The sequence below is a fragment of the Echinococcus granulosus genome, assembly GCF_000524195.1.
Source record: "Echinococcus granulosus chromosome Unknown EG_S00041, whole genome shotgun sequence".
Lineage (NCBI taxonomy): Eukaryota > Metazoa > Platyhelminthes > Cestoda > Cyclophyllidea > Taeniidae > Echinococcus > Echinococcus granulosus.
In genome coordinates this window covers 253,073-265,273 of record NW_020170421.1, presented here as the reverse complement: position 1 = coordinate 265,273, position 12,201 = coordinate 253,073, and the positions used below count along the sequence as shown (strand labels likewise).

The 12,201-nt window shown below is 44.0% G+C and overlaps 1 protein-coding gene across 1 annotated transcript in view; it reads left to right on the top strand. All coding sequences in view use genetic code 11, as the record gives it.

Moving 5' to 3' along the window:
* The window catches only part of EGR_05512 (Ral GTPase-activating protein subunit beta), a gene marked incomplete at both ends in the record, with an annotated part of 33,202 nt that extends 21,266 nt beyond the window's left edge, over positions 1–11,936 (top strand). The window contains 9 exons of the mRNA XM_024494761.1: positions 319–422; positions 1,458–1,610; positions 2,017–2,343; positions 3,205–3,443; positions 4,595–5,190; positions 6,370–6,555; positions 9,611–10,001; positions 10,630–10,945; positions 11,440–11,936. Coding sequence (XP_024350809.1) covers positions 319–422; positions 1,458–1,610; positions 2,017–2,343; positions 3,205–3,443; positions 4,595–5,190; positions 6,370–6,555; positions 9,611–10,001; positions 10,630–10,945; positions 11,440–11,936 — 2,809 coding nt within the window. The remainder of the gene's footprint in view (positions 1–318; positions 423–1,457; positions 1,611–2,016; positions 2,344–3,204; positions 3,444–4,594; positions 5,191–6,369; positions 6,556–9,610; positions 10,002–10,629; positions 10,946–11,439) is intronic.
* Between the last annotated feature and the right edge of the window lie 265 nt (positions 11,937–12,201).

Sequence of the window (12,201 nt, the reverse complement as noted above, 5' to 3'; positions counted from 1 at the left end):
CTTGCTTAATCAACCGTTCCTTATGTTAAAAAGCATTGGAAATGGAAACTATGACTCTATCATAAAATTTCACGCCATTTCATAGGTACCTTAGTCACTTGATTGATGGCATCGCACCTCATTTCAGGTTACGACAAGTTGACATAAGTCAATGCTTTATCATCATTTCTTTCTTTTTCTTCGTATTAACCATTTATTTGTTGCATTCAATTTGGGGTTACTTTCATTTTGAGTCCTACCTAGTGTCAGTGGGTTAGCACCTCCCACCCTCATAGTTTTTCCTCAGACATTTTGCTATACTGCTTATTCCCGATTCAGTTGCCCGGAGTACATCTCGATGGTTCTGCTACGACGAGCCAGCTTGCACCAGCTGCTTTCAATGGTGTGCTTGACCAACCAGTTCGATGGCATCCAATTTCAAGGTGAGTTTCTCCTCAGTTCTACGTAATTTTTTTCGTACCAACCTTTAAAGTGATGGCACCCTACAGGTGTTTGACTGAGAGATTTAATTTCTATAATGTTTTTGCTATAGTGTTTTGTGTTAGAAGGATAAATATACCACCTTGCTATAAAAAGGACTCCTTTTAGTAGGTCAAGGTGTATCACAATCTTACTAACCTTCTAACACTGTGGTGAATCGGGCGTAATCTCCCTCCTGTTTCTTGCTGAGGTATAACTCTTTCTTAATATAAGTTAGCGACCCGTATAGACTCCACCGGAAACGCGTGACGAAGTCCATTCAAGTAATGCACACCGGAAACGGATTTCGCCCTTAAACACAGAATACTGTTGGAAAACCGAGGTTAAGTTAAAAACAGTAAAACAGATGTAGACACTTCGTATTTAGGGGACAATTGCGTTGTTTTCTGAGGTTGTCGATTCGCCTCTGTGGCCCCAGTAGCGAATGTGCTAGTCTCTTGTTTCTTGTTGAGGTTCATTTGACTCGCCAATGTGAAATTTGACATGTATCTCGCCCGCAGGTGTTTACTTACTCTTGTCAAGTTGTTAGCTAAGCTCACTTCAACTGGTATGCTATTACGGATCCAAGTGATAAATGCGCCATGAATTGATCACGAAAACTGACAAGTTCATTAATTTGTGGTACTGCTATAATCTGAAGAGGTATGAGAAACGTGTGAGATCCACGATTCCAAAATCTTTTTACCTGAATTTCGCTATAATGCGACTGTGCATTTATTGGAATACGTTTTACTGTCATTTAGTGAAATCCTTTCTAAAATTTAAATAAATACAGAGCTGATGGAACTGTAAGGTTTTTGTAAGCAAGGGTTTTAATATCGCCTGATGTTCATATTTATCCACCCGTCGACTTCGTGCGCTTAGTAACCGTTTTTCAATCCTAACAGTGTAGCAGTAAGCAGTTACCAGTTTTCTCTTCTAGTTTAAACGAACCATTTTTGACACCTTGCGACTGTGTGATGTTGTATTTTTGGCAGAAATCTCCTCTCCCTCCTCCTCATCCTCCTCCTCCACCACAACTTCAGATTCGAGTGTTCTTACCACCCGAATACTGAGGATGAGACTGGCTAGTCTCCTGTGCGAGCTTCTCACCTACGAGACGGACACGCACAACCTTCGAATGCTTCTCAGTGCGTCAACAAAATTATTCAACAATAATTTCTCCTTAATCTCGTATTGTAGTGTAGTGAATATCGAGATCGTTACCTTATTTCTTTTAGTGGTAGCTCTTGTTCTGTTCCTGTGACTTAGTTACAGCACTATAATAGTAGAGACTATAAACTTGCAACTAAGTTTTAGCCCCTTGGTAACTCAACTTGTTGTTTCGTCCAGCAGGAGGAAGACAGCATAGGCGGAGGCATGAGCAGAGCTAGAAGTAGTGTTTGACTGTGTTAGAAATAAGTACTGATCGCAACTTATTTTGAGCCCTTAACTTTGAGTCCCCATTTGCTGGTTGGTAGATGTTTACACAGCATGGCACCACCATATCACAATGCCCTTATTTCCATTATTCTATAATTTGCGTTTGCCTTTTAGGCGCTGCCTATACCCTCGTCTTGAATATGATCTCAGTCGAACTCTCTGCGCCCGAGTCAAATTCGAAATCCGCTCCCAATAACGTCGACCCTCATCCCGGTGTTGGTAGGTTGACCTTCCCTCAATGCATTTCCCTTTTTCTTGTGTACCCATTTGTAATCAGTCGTTGCTACTCAGAGACAGCCTCAGGTCTGTACGCAGTGCTGTTGGAGAGGATTTGCGCCTCTCTACGACGGTGGGTAAACGACTTTGCTCTGTCTTCCTTCGCACTTGATATCCTCGGTGGATTGGCCAGTACTCATGTGCCTCAGCCCAGCTTGGCTCGTTGTAAGTCGCTTTCCGAGAGGCTATGTACACATCATCATACGTCCTATAATGTCCTTACCTCTGTGAGCCTGTAGTTTACCCTCTCCTATTATGGGACATTATTGAACCCAAGAGCATAATAGCTAATTCGGCTGTTTCCTTATTGTCACTTTATAGAATTCCACAACCTACAATTTTCATTTTATCAAGTTATTATGCCCGCACGCGAAAGTTTTCTACTTTGTGGGTCAAAAGTAACCATGATGTGTTGAATAAATTTTGGCTACTTCGGTAGATTAAAGAGGCGATTTGACTCTACGAGACCGTTTAAAAATACATTATTTATCTCCTAAAATACCGAGGTTAGGCAAGGTGCATTGTTTAATGCGTTTTGTTGGCTCCACGTTTTCTTTTTTACCGATAAATCTCTGCATTCCGGAATCCAGCTAAGTTATCATCTCTAAGTGGCAGTTAATTAGAACGCATTCCATGGTTTTTTAATGGCGTCTGAGAGTTTTTCACAAAACACTGGAATGAAAGGAATTTCTGTAGATACAATCACGATATTTGCAGTAACTTTTATTTAAAGTTAATTATTCGATTATGTTGTAGAGTTTTATAGTAACGGTTTAACAAAATTTATGTTGAAGTTCGTAAAACCTTCGCTACCAGCACAACCTTCCTGCCTATGTCTGATGTCACGGATATGTGACATGTATTCGTTATCGCTCTTTAATAACTGCCTCCACTAAATCGTGAAGCAAACAGCTTGGTTGCGTTTAAAGTCTAAGACCAGAATGGTGAGTGGGATCTGGGCGATTGGAATCAGTTCGAGGGGCTGACTTGCTATCCCCTTCTCACTTCCGTTTTCTGTACCCGTAGGTCGTCGATGCATCCAAAGCATCTGTGCTTTCATCGAATTTCAGTGCTGGCGTGAGAAAAAGGATCACACACGACTACTGCACAGTCTCATCATCAATGCCTTTCACTGTCTTGGAGGGTGGATAGTGGCTCATCCAAACACCCTTAACGATCAGGAGACCCTCCGTGCCGTCATTGAAACTACCAAATTAGGCATCTTCGGCGATGAGACAGTTCCACTGCCTCTGCCCGGCTCTAAGGTATGTCTTGGCGATTTTCCAGAGATTCCAGGACTCAAATACATTACGAGGTGTACAAGTGTATGAATATAAGTGTTTGGCATGAAAATTAGTTGGGGGATTGCTTGTAAGATCTCATGGTTTAGGGTAGCAGCGTAGTCCCACAAACCTGAACATGCAACGATGGTAGGATAAGAAATCAAACAGCAAATAAATTCAAGCTGAAAACTGCGGTTATTCGATTCGTTGCAGTTTTGGGCATGCATTTGGTTTATAAAAGCAAATAAAATATTTATAACCAAGTGGAGAAGCCAAACTTAGGGCGTAGCAGTAGCGATTGGAACTGTGGCAATGCAAGCGCCGGGTGGTAAATCAAGTTGGGGACCATGGAGCGCTGCGTCGTAATAAAGACCGCAATAATTTAGAAACGGTAGTAGAAAAATAAACCTATAAGGGAAGAAATGAAACAAAACTACGGGAATGGGGCTTCTAACCACTGTTCATCCAAAGGGTTGAGATCAGGCGAATCGAGGGATCGGATTCCTGAGTATGATGGTGTAGAAGTCTCTAGTAGTGTAGAGTATCCCCATCCCATGACGGGTTATGCGTCGCTCAGATGCCTCTGATTCGATGTTTTATGCCCTGAACCTTCACATTAATGGCTGTTGCAATGAGCTCGACGGGATATGTGATCGACGAACGTACAACTAACTGTTTTTGAGAGCTTTGCTCCATTCAAGCAAATATCTCACCGCAGAGTAGCTAAGCTTGATTTAAATCGTACTGTGCTTGAAGTCTTCCGTAAACATTGGATATCCAAGACTTTGACGCCCTCATTCAGAATAAACCCTATTTACCACTGTAATCCCACTGTTTGCCTGCCACCTTAATTAATGCTGTCCAGACTAGCATGTCCTGAAGACATTTTCACCGGCTGTTAGTACCCATAGTAGGATTCGTTTCCTTCTGTGTTTGCTACCGTCACTGTGGCATCTTTTACCGTACGCCAAAAATTTAGTCACTGCTTGGCTTGAATGTTTATTGTTGATATTGAATGTTAGAAAGGCACTTGCCTAAATACCGTCTTTCCAAGTGTGTTATCCTATTTCTGTAATGTCTTAAAAATTACTATATAGTCACTTTTTTGCCCTTTTCTCTCCGTCTTCCAATAGAGGGGTAGTTCTCTTGAGGGTCCTCCACTACCAACTGGCATGCCCTTCTCGAAACGCGTAAACGAGGCAGCGGAACAACTCTTGACTATCCTCTTCTCCACCGCTGGATCCTTCCCCCAGGCCGGCGGACCCGAGACCTTCTCCTGTCGCCTCAACGAGGAACGGGTCGCCCAGCTCTCAGCCACCTCCATTTCCACCTTTCAGCACTTTCTTGTCTCCTCGCCAGATACCTCTGCTTCCACTCCAACCGCCCCTGACCTCCTCCTGAGCATTGCGGAGACAATGAGGCCTACTTCCAACACTGGCAGCAAAAGGGTGAACGAGAGCATACCGGCCCTTTGCCGAAGTCTTGCGGACCCCTCACCCGTCTTCACTTTTCTTCGCGATGCCTCTGGACGTCACCTCTGGTCTTGGAAACTGCGCTATGAGCCAATAAGTGCTGAGAACGATACGAGAGCTGCTCCAGCTACTCAGCGACTTAGGAATACGAAACATTTTAAGAGCTATCTGGAAAATAGCTGGCCGATTAGACAGTCGGGGGGGACGGGAGATCCGTTCTTGCCCAAGACGAGGGATAATATTCCGCTTGTTAGAGCGTAGGTGTCTTTTGATTCCTACATGTGTAGCGTTTCAATGCAATTTTGGTTTTTTTGAAGCGATTGACTCTCTTGATTCTCTATAGAGTTTGTGGATGGCGATTAGCAAAATTGTTGTTCACTGCCTACACAGCTTTTTCACTTTGAAATGTCAAATTTTCCCAACTTTCGTATTTGAACGAATTTCCTTGTGTGTTTCTTAGCAATGTAGTTTACCCAGGGCTTGTCGTATTTATCCAACTTATTTTCAAAAAAAGCATAATATCCTGTTTACGTGGATACAGAAGTAGCGAATCTTCCTGTGTAAACTATGGTCATCCGTAGATAATGTTTTTGTCTTATGATCACCAGATTACAGTCTCATAAACTTTTGGTTTTGTGCTGACTAGTTTGAGGCAATAAAATAAAACCTTGTCCGTCTTTTTAGTACCTATTTTGAAAAAGAAATCAGGATCGTATGGGTATTTGCAAGCAAGTGATATAATAGTTGTTAATAGTATTTCTACGTATCACGGGACTAGGGTATTTGCCGAGGTTGGACGTCATTTTCAACCCTTCTGTTAGGGGTCTTCACACATTCCCCACCCACAGCATATGCTGTTCTTCTGTCACATTATGATGTATCAATCAGGTTTAAAAACCAAGGTAGTTGGCCTTTGTGATCAAGTTCGCTTTCCACTTCCACCAATAAAGCGGTCCGAGGCTTCCCTGAGGACGAAATAAAACAGTATTAGAGCAGAGTATGTATTGGGCTGAAGGGCCACTGGCATGGCGCGGAGACCAGACCATCAAGTGAAGGTGCAGTAGAGGAGCCAGAAATGGCCCATTAAAAAAAAAACTGAGAATTAAACAAACATCCAAAGTATTACTGGCGCACCACGAATTAATATATTCCTTGCCACTGCTGAGGACTCAAATTCTCTTTAAGACCTCACGAAAATATTTCGCCTGTTGTTTTTTATGTAAACAAATAACCAACGATGGCAAAGGTCACAAATTTTCTAAAAAAACGCCTTTTTTGATGACAATAAGGCTTTGAAATTTCACCACAAATGAGCCATCTGTTTGCAGATCATGAAGATCTAACGTCGTTTTACCTACTACTTCTGTACCTTGATCAGCGCGCTCAGAGGGTAATGATAGTTAATGATGCACTTGCCTCCTCCATCCTTTTTTCAGAGAGAAAGAGATGCCAACTCTGGCACAGTCGGTGTTTGGCTCGGTGGCACGGCGGGAGGTAGACGCACTCAAATCGCTCATAGCCTCGGAGGCGGAACGCACCGCTGCCCTAGGACGACGCATCCAGAAGGCTCGAATTAAAGCCTTCACTTCATCCTACCCCGAGGAGCAATGCCGACCCCAACAGTCAGTTCTCTTTTCTGCCTAATACGTCCAATCGCACTTTCCAATGGGTTCCAAGGTTATATCGGAGAGAACGAGATTAAGAGGCGAAGAGTGTTTTCGGTAGTTAGGCGCAGTTTTAAATGCTCTTCATTGGTTCGGTCGAAGCTTCATGGTTGAATGTCGACCATAGTTTATTTTTGTCTTCGTGAGCTCAAGCTTGTTCAGACTTACTACGGTGATCAGAGACTATCTAGGAGTGAGGGGCTTTGTGCGGATGTCAGGTTATTTTGCATGGAAACAGGCGCTTTCTCCGCCCTTTTTGGCTTTACTGCGGTTTTGTATCTCAACAATTCACGCGGGATTATGGTGGCCATGAAAGAGTGCATAACTTGTGCGGCTCTACACAACGGTATTGTGAAATTCACTGAAATTGGAACTTTAACTACAAGATTGTTCCCTTTTTCGGTTACCGTCCGGGCCACCTACGACTAGTTACCTTCTAGAAAGCCTGAGGTACTGTTGAATCTCAACTTTGAGACCTCGATGGGTGGCATTTTTTAAACGGTAAACATGTTGACAAACAACATGTTCAAATCTTTTGCGCCATTTTTTGGGAAAATATTTGCAGGCAAAATCACTTGAATTTTTCTGGGAAGACTCCAATTTGTCTCCTTTGCTAAAATGGCCTTAGCCCAACTTGGATGGATGAGTGTCAGGCCTCATGCTTGTCTGATATATGACGATATTCTTCCATGCCATTTTTTTTGTTGACCTCTTAATTCCCCCTGCGCGGTCATTTGTTTGTAGCTTTAGGAGCATTCTTCGGTGGTTTATATAATCCACAAGCATTTTTTTTCAATTCGCCGCAGTTTTCATCGGCATTTAATGACTTTTTTTGAATTATAATGGTTGACTGTTGCCTACACTTTGTGTGGTCTCACCCTCGTGAGTCCCTTTAGATATGAATCGTTTGTTAATTTTGACCCCTATCCGTATTGGCTGGAGCTCTTTTCAAGTTCTTGCTGTGAGTCTGTGCTGTTGGTTTTCCATGATCACAAAGCTGCTTAAACAAAGGCTGTGTTTAGGTTGGATTTTTTGTTATTAATCTTACGAAGTCATTTAGAATGGTTTGAAACCTAATCAGATTTAATAAATCATGAGTCGCATTAAAAGACGGTTACAACAACACATTCTGAATCGCAGGTGGTGAAGGGTCGTTGAGTGTGAGAGAGTGGCTCGCTTGAACCGCAAGAAGTTTTTTTTTTAAATGTAGCAAATCGTTAACCACCATTTCACAGTCAGTACTTTTGAGTTAGCCTTTTTGAATCTGCGTACTTTTGACTTGTCTTCGAGGCCCTGCTTCTCGGTCATGGGGGTTTAGTTTACTCCAAATTACCACTGTGATGGCTTTTTATAGGAGGCTGGAGAGTTAATGATTTTGGATTTTTGTGGATTGGTCATCCGTGGGCAGATAATCACCAGAGGCTGTTTTGGAATGACAGCAATACAAAGTGAGGGATATGGTATTCATGCATAACTATATTGTAACATATACTCCACCAATCTGGTTATCTTATGAGATATTGTCATTAAAATTAGTCGGTTCACTTCCTTTGTCAAAATTAGGCCAAAATTCTTGTTTAAGAATTAATGTTTGCTTGAAGACGAAAAAATTTGTAATTACTAAGGCAGAATGTGTACGGGCTACGTACAGAAGGGAATGAATGCTACTGGCATGGCCCGGAGGCCATTGTGCCAGCGGAAGGAAAAAGGGCGAGCCTTAAGTGTCCGCTAAACTAGCCGAAGAGTTCAATAAATAATAGAAGCAATCATGGTCTCTTCTCTTTTGGGCATCGTCCTCGATAATCCCCTTGGACAACCTCCCGCGTCGGCCATCCCGATGTAGTCGGTACTGTAAGAAAAACTCACACTAGTCTTTGAATTTGCGCATACTTGAGAAGATATTTGATCGCAACGTCACTGATCTCACTTGGCAATTCCACTTGATCTGGAATTTCTTCCTGTTTGGAAACTGTATAGGGGAAGTGAGAATGTGCTGGGCAGCACATATGCCCATCTCTAGTCGTAAGAACACTAGCCTGAAAGCAAAGTCATCTAATGAAGGATGGTGTTTGAAACAGTACCGTGAGGAGAAGGTCTCACATCCGTTCCTTTTTACCACTGTTCTCACTTCACTGCTACCCAGCCAAATCTACCTACATTCTATCCAGCAAGTAGAGAGGTGGAGGGGTTGTCGCATGTTCACTTAATTGATATCTTCATACAGGTACGGTAAAAAGCCCCGTAACAAACTTTTCCAGATGGTTTACGGCTACGGCTAGTGTCGCTTCAGTTGTTCACATCCGATGTCCCTCCTCTGTCACTCTAAGGTTTCGCATTCAATAGTAGAAATCATGGTATTTGCATTCTGGGGTTGGATTTGCTTTCTGCTGTCACCAATACGGCGCCCCCAGGCTTCCTTTTAGACAGAAGAAGACGCAGTAACTGGGTGGAATGCGTATTGCCGACCTAGAGGTCTGGAGGCCACATGGCCCAGCGGAAGTACGATCCGGGAGCCCTAAACAAAACGTAGATTTAAGCAAATAATCAAAGTATTGAACCACTACTTGTTTCTATTAACCTCTGAGGTGTTGAGAAGTGTCAAGCAGTTGGTTTATACTTTGTTCCCGTTGAACTATTTATGGAAAGCATCCAACTTAATTTGCTGTGAGATGACTATTTTCTCATCTGTTCACGGACTTAGCTAATAATATGCCGCGGGGTCAATCAAATTATATGATGCATCAAGTTTTCCTTTTATGGAATATGAGGCCGGATTGTCCTCCATCATGCAACAAAACTTCCGCTCATTTGCCTTTTTATGACAATAGCTACTCTGGAAGAGCAAATAGAAATTTTGACCTTAGCTCCTGCCCTGAAAATCTAAATGGGGCCAGAACAAATGGCATTAGCTGGCATACCTCCATTAGAGGTGGTGATTTTCCCTTATTTGGAAATAGGTTATTCAGTGATGTGCGATGTTCTTAACAGGGCTTCTTTTCGTTCCTCGCTGCAGGCGAATTGATGCAATGTCTTCAGGTCACCTCCTTGCTTGCCACTTGGGATACGTCCCGGTGAACGCACTGCAAGGCTCAAGCAACTCCTTCTGCGTGCCTTCAGGTACCAATGCCGACAGCAACCATGTCACTAACTCCCCACAACCGAATTCCATCCCAAACCTGCGTGCGCGTTCATCGGGCTGGAAGCGACGCATTCCGGGCACGCGGAACGTGGGTGGGGGTGTGGACGCTGCCTCCCTTATACCCTCAGCCCTCATACCAGTTGACGCCACACTGGCTAGACAGCTAGATGACCAATTGCTGACTGGTCCGAGATCCACCGCCACTCTCTTCGTGTTTTATGTTAAGCAGGGTCAAACTTCTCTCGAGGATGTCATCTGCAACATGGTGAAGCCCACTTTTCTTATCTACTTTCGATTTGCCTCTACTTTGTGGAAATGCTTCGTCATTGGTTTAACGCAGATAGCGAAACATCGATTGTGCCGTTCCTATTAAAATAATGATGTCATCCTTTCTGTGACTTTGGTTTATGCCTCCTTGGCTGGTGTGGAGAATCAGTTTTGGACAGGTGGCTATATTCATGTGTTTGCTGGAGTTTCTTGTAGTCTGAGAGCCTCTTGTGAAGATCACGATAGGGTCAGCTTAGATATAGCATAAATGCACGTTATACTTACGCTTATTTGATGGTGTGTGTTCACTTTCTTTAATGGAGACTGTTTGATCTTCTATCAGTTTGAAATCATATCATTCTCTCAACTTGGGACTAGCTTCAGTTTGAAATGGATGAAGTTCCATCCTAACTCTTTGTCGTGTCGGTTAATTAACAGTCCAAAGCTCTTTAACGTGTGGATTCGGTCGCTAAGATGTGTGACTTGCCTACCTAGTAAGATCTGTCCCACCGCCTAACTTCAGCAGTTTTAGCAGTTGGTGTAAAAATCTTAAAATTAAAACTGCAGCCTAATCATCGTGGATAAAATTTGAGTCTCGCGTTGTTTTTTACACGCACAATGCGCAGGACTACTGGTCAGAAACACCGAAAGACTTCCAGTCTTTCCTCCACTCTCTCGGTTGGTGTGTGGACTCCGTACAACACCCGGGCTGGTGCGGACCTCTGCAGCGGTCTCAGTCCCCTTGGTCGAGCCGATTTGATGCCACTACGATGCACCTCTCTGGCTTTGATGTTCGACAACAGTCCTGCGGTGTTGGTAGTGGCGCTGCAGAAAGCCTCCGACGGAATGCGCCTGACGGCGTGAAGACCTTCTTCTATTGGGCTGACGCCTTCACTGAGGTGGTCACATTGTGTCCCTCTAAACGGACGAAGATCGATGAAAGTAGGTAGCTTTTCCTCTCTCAACTGTTGTTCATGCCTTGAAAATGACGGATGCCAGGGGTTTTTACCATTGTATTTCGCCCGAGTCATCTCTGAGGTCTCACTAGGGTGTCTCTACAGATTCAACTACCTGCGGCGGACGTCTTCCTTCTATGTCACTCCGTCATACTATCCAGTTGGTGAGATGTGATATTGCCCTTCTATTAGGTTGCGTTTTCTAGCACTTCTATCAACTTAGTGCTCTAATTGCCTCCAAATGCACTGAGGGATCTGGATGATGGCTTATTGTAAACGCACGGGAGGGTGAATGCAGAGCTTGATGCTACCCTTCCTGATGTCTGAAGAACTTATTTGCTCTATGATCCATTATTTAAAGGCTTTACATCGAGTTGTTTGCACCGAATCCCCAGAATTATAGTTCTGGAATTGAAGTTGAAAGTATCTCATGCTTTACGTTTGCAGGTTTTAAAGTCATTATTTTTTGGGATGTTTTAGAACCACCTGAAGATCGTTCTTCGGCGGAGGATTTCCGGGCTGCAGTTCTGTGGCTAGAGTCATGGGGAGACGCGCTTTGGGTTCCCGGCTGGACAAGCGAAAGCGGTGGTAGCGCAACAGCATCAGCGTCAGTAACATCGAATCCGCTGAGGACTGCACTCGAGGTCCAATTCTCCTGCAGTTTGGTTGCGCTAGTGCATCCATTGGCCAGCAATGGTCTCTTTCGCCTCGGCCTCCTGCAGCTCCATGATCTTGGCCACGAGGCGGGTCCACTGACCACGGGACTGCTGCTCAGTGCACCCCTTCTCGGTGCGATGGTTCGCTCAACCCTTGTTAACACTCTCCACCGACTTGCTGCTGACTCTGGTGATCCCACTAACACTACAGCCCGAAAGCGTCTCGCTGCTGTCACGGCGTCGGCGGCAACGGGTAGTACAAAAGGACGCGTCGCGTCTGCTGTCCAGCTGCTGCTCTGGTCTGCTGAGCGGTGCTACTGATTACGAGATGCCCACAAAGCCCAAACATATCCTGACAACTGTCTGCCACTATTTCTCCGATGTGTATGTGTGCGCCAAGATGTACTGCCCTTTTACTTGCCTATTTCTTTACTTCCTTCATTGGATATTAAACTGATTATACAGGGTTCCGCTTCTGATAAAATGTACGTGCTAGAATGGGCTGGACAGCTAAATGGTTTCGGAAAAGGGAAATTTCGGTTTCATCGGTCCCCTTTGAGGAGCGTCGTTGGAAGTTATTCCTAAC